This window comes from Gekko japonicus, unplaced genomic scaffold, assembly GCF_001447785.1.
Source record: "Gekko japonicus isolate JY-2015 unplaced genomic scaffold, Gekko_japonicus_V1.1 scaffold1266, whole genome shotgun sequence".
NCBI classification, from domain to species: domain Eukaryota; kingdom Metazoa; phylum Chordata; class Lepidosauria; order Squamata; family Gekkonidae; genus Gekko; species Gekko japonicus.
Window position 1 is genome coordinate 233,201 of NW_015169813.1, and position 6,596 is coordinate 239,796.

Below are 6,596 nucleotides of genomic sequence, written 5' to 3' on the forward strand. Positions count from 1 at the left end.
TTGCGCGGATTCCCTCCTCCACCGCGGGCGGGCAAGACGCCCTCGGGAGCGACCCGAGGATGCGTCTGCCTTTCGCGGGAGCCAGACCGGAAGCCTGGCACAGCTGTTCCTGAAAGAGCAGTTTGTGTCAGAGTTCTCTCAGCCCCACCCACCTCACAGGGTGTCTGTTGTGGGGAGGGGAAGGGAAAGGAGTTTGTAAGCCACTCTGAGACTCCAAGTGAAGGGCGGGGTATAAATCCAATCTCTTCTTCTTCTTCTAGCCGCATTTTCCCCATCTGATTGCTCTCCGCCGGTGTAGAGCCACTTCCGTTCGGAAGCCCAAGGCTTCCGCTTTTCATCCTCCATTTTTTTTAAATTGTAGGCGATGTGCGCTTGGGCGAAGCTTTGCCCCGGCGTTAGTAAAAGAAAACTTTAAACGGGGCCCAGTTTCAGCCCTCAGACGAGTCCGGAACCTCACCGAGGCCAGTTTCGATGTCAAAGTTTAAAGGGAAGTCTTCGCTTCAGGGCATGCTTTTTGGGCTACGGTTTCATGCGCATGCGCGACGATCTCAATTATATGAAATATTGCCTATGCGCATGCTCAAACTGTGTAGAAATTAAAAAAAACCCGCCAACGTGCGCTGCTGAGCGCTTGAAGTGTGGACGCTGGGGAGCGATGTGAGAGGTGAGTGTGATCGCACTTCCCCTGGATCAAATTCTTCCAGTTGGAACCGGAGCGGTTTACACCGCTCCCAGCCTGCCGTCTGACCGCACCCCTTCAGTGTCAACAGCTCCTGTTCCAGCTCACCAGGATAACTCCCAGAATGCTTTGCTCAGGGTAGGGCCAGTGGGAAGCGAAAGCCCACCACTAGGCAGTCAAAACGCTTGAAATTGGCACCCGAGAACAAGAATTTGCTCTCTTTTAAGCTAGGGAGAAAGAGGTCACTTCCAAGTCATGTTAAGGTTTACGCCAAGGGGTGATTGTAGTGGAAATTAGGCCACTGTTAGGCTGCGACCACACAGACTAAATAATCCACTTTCAATCCACTTCCCAACTGGATCTTACTGTGGCCCGATCTGCATCTAGCATTCGCTCCACTGTTTTACCAAACCCCCCTGCTGGAACAGAAATCCCCCTCTGCATTGCATGCCGCTTTCATTTTGATTGTCGGATTTCATGGCAGTGTCCAGACTGCATGCCGGCTTTCACTTCGCTTGATCTAGAGTTATGGTCGTTTTATGGTCATTCAGGGGTGTCTCTGCAGTCAGTACAGCGTTGGCCTGCGGTATTTGAATGTGGTTTTGAGCCACATCTTTTTCTGTTCCAGTGTGGGTTTGGAGCAAATGCAAGATACACATTGGGCCTGTGTGAATTGGCAAAATCCAATCTGAAAGTGCACTGAAAGTGGATTATCTAGCGCAAGGGTGTCAAACATGCGGCCCGGGGGCCGGATGAGGCCCCCGGAGGGGCTTCTATCAGGCCTGCTGTGGAACTGGCTGTCTTCTGCTTCTTCTTCCAGTTCTGCTGCTGCATCATCATTGTAGGTTTGCAGCTTACAGTTACACACTTGAACAGCATACTCAAGATTGCAACAGCACAGACATTCTGATGCAATAATTCAGAACAAGAGGAGTCGGTTATCAGACACAAATAAACAAAATTTTGCAAGAGTGCTAATGTTTTAAGCATGTTTTTATTTTAAGTAAAAAAAAACACCTTTGTGTTTTGTGTCCTTTAAAAATTTTATATCTCCGCTACCTGGCATTACGTTTTACGACACACACTGCCGGGGCCCGACAAGGTCTCATTTATGTCAGATCCAGCCCTCGTAACAAATGAGTTTGACACCCCTGATCTGGTGCGTGTGATCGCAACCATGGTTCCAAAGGAGAAACCTTTGGGCAACATACAGGAAGGGGAAAGGGATCCCCCTCAAAGAACCTGACCCTGACTGGGATGGCCCAGGCTAGCCCGATCTCATTAGACCTCGGAAGCTAAACGGGACGGGCCCTGGTCAGTATTTGGATGGGAGGCCATCAAGGAAGTCCAAGGTTGCTACGCAGAGGCAGGCAACGGCAAACCACCTCTGAATATCTCTTGCCTTGAAAATCCTACAGCTGCAACTTGAAGGCACTCTCCATCACCACCAACGAACCCTCTCTTTGGAGCCACCCAGAAGAACCAATGAAAACCTGTGGCCTACTCAAACTGACATAACCAGTCACCCCTAATGTAGCCAGTCCCCCAAGAGCTTACAGAGCTTTTCTTACAGGGGCTACTGTAAGCTCTTGGAGGATTGGCTACATTAGGGGGGGTGTTGCCTAATATGCAAAGGAACTCCTGCTACAAAAAGAGCCCTGGTTCCCTTTAAGCTGAGTTTGTGTGAGCTAGCTCACAGTTTTTGAGCCTCCGACACACACATTTTTGTCAGGAAGGAGGGCTCCAAAGCACACTGGTTTATGCAGTAGCCAAATCGCTTGCTGACAACTTTAATGCCAGTCGCTAAAGAGTAGAATTTTTGCTTACAAGGCTCCACAGCTTAGAGGGAGCATCGGTCATAACTCACAAGGGTGATGGTGGACCGTGAAGCATGGACTTTAGCTTGTAAAACCATCCAAAAAACTGATTGCTAAGACTGATGCAAATAGTTACCATAAGCATAGGTGGGCCTGCACTTCCCTTCACATGGGGAGTCCTCCGAGCTTTACAATTCCAAAGTATTTGTTCAGCTTAACGGGCCCAAAGTACAGACGAGCAGTTATGCTCGCAAGATTAAAGCCATCATCTTCTGTGGTTTCTGAAGGCCGCACATTGGGCACATCATTCTCAACTAGCAGAAAAGAGCGAGAGTCCAGGAGCACCTGAAAGTCTAACAAAACGTGTGGCAGGAGAGGAGCTTCCGTGTGTCACGGCTCACTTCTTCAGGTACGAAAGCTCCTCCCCTGCCAGATGTTTTGTTAGACTTTCAGGTGCTCCTGGACTCTCGCTCTTTTCTACTGCTACAGACAGACTAACAGCCATCCTGATCATTCTCAAACAGATACCGCAGCTGTGGTTTAGGGGCTATCGAAGCTGTAAGACATGTTCTATGCAAAAGTCCCTGGTATAAGGCGAGACAGAAATGGAACAAACCTTTCACACAACAGCGGACCAAGTCCCTCAGCAGAGATTCTTCTTTCTAAATTACTACCAGGTTGAAGAGTAGAAAACAGATTCATTTTTAGTTCAGGCCACGAGAGTTCAGGCAACTTACAAGATAACAGTTGTCTTTGTAGCAGACGTACTAGCCCTGACTGGTCTGCATTCTTCCTTTCTTCTGCATATTCCTAATTACTTTGATAAATGCTACTCAAGACCTATAGGTTGTAGTAGTAGAGGAGGAGGAGGAGGAAGAGGAGGAGGAAGAGGAGAATGGATTTATATCCTGCCCTTCACTTGGAGTCTCAGAGCGGCTTACACTTTCCCTTCATCTCCCCACAACAGACACCCTGTGAGCAGTGTTCCCTCTAAGCTGAGTTAGTGTGAGCTAGCTCACAGTTTTTTAGCCTCCGGCTCACGCATTTTTGTCTTAGCTCAGGAAGGAGGACTCCAGAGCAAACTAATCCATGCAGTAGCCAAATCGGTCGCTCACAGCTTTAATGCCAGTGGCTCACAATGTTGCCTCTAAGCTGTAGAGTCCTGTGAGCAAAAATTCTACTTTGTGAGCTACTGGCATTACAATTGCGAGCGAATGATTTGGCTGCTGCACAGATTAGTTTGCTCTGGAGCCATCCTTCCGGAGCTAAGACAAAAACGGGTGAGCTGGGGGCTAAAAAACTGTGAACTAGCTCACACTAATACCTCAGCTTAGAGGGAACACTGCCTGTGAGGTAGGTGGGGCTGAGAGAGCTCTCTCAAGAACTGCCCTTGAGAGAACAGCTCTGAGAGAACTTGTAACTGACCCAAGGTCATACCGGCAGCTGCATGTGGAGGAGTGGGGAATCAAGCCCGGTTCTCCCAGATTACAGTCCATGCTCTTAACCACCACACCAATCTGGACAGTGAAGGACCTTAGGGTGCTTCGGGCTTTTGCCAAATGCCTGCCACTCCAAATGGCAGGAGGGGTACCCAGCCGTCCGCGTGGAGCTGTACACTCCAGCCCGGGGGCTCCCAAGAGCTGCCAGGGTACTGACGCAGAGAGACCCGACTCCGCCCCTACCCCCCATGGAAGTTCTGGTCACGAGGTAACAAGGACCCAAAAATGAGTGCGGGCCGCCATCACAAAACAACTGATAGGACCTGTCCTGTGCCTCCGACCCAGCTGAGAGGGAAAACGAGAAAGAAAAGGCTGAAATAATTTAATGACTCAGGCCAGCCTCCTGCACGGTGACTGGGAGCACGGAACGCCAAATGACGGTGGAATTACAGGCATCAGCAGGAAAAGGGGGGTGCCCAGGGGAGGGGACAGCGGCAAGCAACCCACCCCCTTCCTTTCAGTCGGAGGCCTGCGGCTTGCTCAGCCCGTCGGCGTACTGGAAGTCCGTCCCATTCTCATAATCGTACATGTCCAGGGCCACTTCGCAGCTCTCCCGGACCACCCGCTCCTCGTCCCGGGCGTACGCCTGCAGAGTGGCCAAGCAGGAGGCCTTGGCGATGGAGCCCAAGGCCTCGGCACACTCGTGGCGCACCATGGGGTTCTCGGACGCGTCCTCCAGGGCAGCTGTCAGCTGCGGGATGGCGGCCTCGTGCTGCATCTGACCCAGGACGTACGCAATCTCGTGGCGGAAGAGGGCACTGCCGGCTTTCAGGCCTGGAAGAGAGGGTTTGGGATATTCAGTGAGGTGATGAGAGGGTTAAGAACATCAAGAGAGTCCTGCTGGATCAGTCTAATGGGCCATCTAGTCCCGCATCCTGCCTCACACAGTGGCCAACCAGTTCCTCTGGAGGGCCAACAACAAGGGCATAGAGGCCAAGGCCTTCCCCTGATAAGAACATAAGAAAAGTCCTGCTGGATCAGACCAGTGGTCCCTCTAGTCCAGCATCCTGTCTCACACAGGGGCCAACCAGTTCCTCTGGAGGGCCAACAACAAGGGCATAGAGGCCAAGGCCTTCCCCTGATAAGAACATAAGAAAAGTCCTGCTGGATCAGACCAGTGGTCCCTCTAGTCCAGCATCCTGTCTCACACAGGGGCCAACCAGTTCCTCTGGAGGGCCAACAACAAGGGCATAGAGGCCAAGGCCTTCCCCTGATAAGAACATAAGAAAAGTCCTGCTGGATCAGACCAGTGGTCCCTCTAGTCCAGCATCCTGTCTCACACAGGGGCCAACCAGTTCCTCTGGAGGGCCAACAACAAGGGCATAGAGGCCAAGGCCTTCCCCTGATAAGAACATAAGAAAAGTCCTGCTGGATCAGACCAGTGGTCCCTCTAGTCCAGCATCCTGTCTCACACAGGGGCCAACCAGTTCCTCTGGAGGGCCAACAACAAGGGCATAGAGGCCAAGGCCTTCCCCTGATAAGAACATAAGAAAAGTCCTGCTGGATCAGACCAGTGGTCCCTCTAGTCCAGCATCCTGTCTCACACAGGGGCCAACCAGTTCCTCTGGAGGGCCAACAACAAGGGCATAGAGACTGAGCCCTTCCCCTGATAAGGGGATAAATGCGAGATGGGGAGACAGTAGCACTCTCCCAGTTAGCTCCGCCTGGGTTCTCGGTCCTTCACCAGTCTCGGACAATGGGGTGGGTGGGGGCAGGAGTGGCTTTGTTCATTCGAGAGGCTTACTCCTTCAGGGCACTCCCGGTGCTGAGGCTCACAGGAATTGAGTGTGCCGGCTTTGTATGGGAAGCCGGGGAGAGTTTGGATGTTTGGTTGGTGTATCATCCGCCCAACGCCTCCTGACAGTCTGCTGTCCCTGGTGGAGTCTGTGTCGGGCTGGGCGTTGGAGCACCCTAGACTGATAGTCCTGGGTGACTTCAATGTGCATGCCGACGATGTGGCTTCCTCATGGGTGATGGACCTGATGTCGTCCATGGTGGTGCTGGGCCTCTCCCAATATGTAACGCCCCCCACTCCCCGAGCCGGTCACATGCTTGACTTGATCTTCGCGGTGGGGGTTACAGTGGACCGGATTACTGCTACGGCAGTTCCATGGTCGGACCACCATGCCGAGGGCCCGAGTGAATGTGTCACCCCTACCCTGTTTGGGCAGTGAGTGTATTTTAGCTCGCCCGCGGAGCCAAATGGACCCAGTGCGGCTTCAGATGGCTCTGCAGGATCCTATGCCCCCTGGCAGCTCATTAGATGAGCTAGTCGAGGACTGGCACAACCAGCTCTCGACAGCCATCGATGAGATCGCTCCCAGACGCCCTCTGCGCCCGCGCACAAGGCTGGGTCCCTGGTACACCCAGGAGCTGAGGCTGATGAAGCAAAGGCTTAAACAGCTAGAGAGACAGTGGCGGCATGCCCGCGACGATGCAACAAGAGCATCCTATAGGACGTTTATGAAATCCTGAGGCGGCAGTCAAAGCTGCAAAGAGGGAGTTCTATGCAGCCTCGATTGCGTCTGCTAGCTCACGCCCAGCACAATTATTTAGAACAATTCGGTCTCTAACAGCTCTGCCACAGGGCAGACAAAACAC

General features: G+C 52.4%; 1 protein-coding gene across 3 annotated transcripts in view; it reads right to left on the reverse strand.

Annotated features, from left to right (window-relative positions):
• Positions 1 to 3,961: 3,961 nt before the first annotated feature.
• DOHH (deoxyhypusine hydroxylase/monooxygenase) overlaps positions 3,962 to 6,596 on the reverse strand; it is a 15,299-nt gene continuing 12,664 nt past the window's right edge. For all 3 annotated transcript variants that reach the window (XM_015417158.1, XM_015417157.1, XM_015417160.1), the window contains exon 5: positions 3,962 to 4,769. In XM_015417158.1, coding sequence (XP_015272644.1) covers positions 4,453 to 4,769 — 317 coding nt within the window. In that variant the 3' untranslated portion in view covers positions 3,962 to 4,452. The remainder of the gene's footprint in view (positions 4,770 to 6,596) is intronic.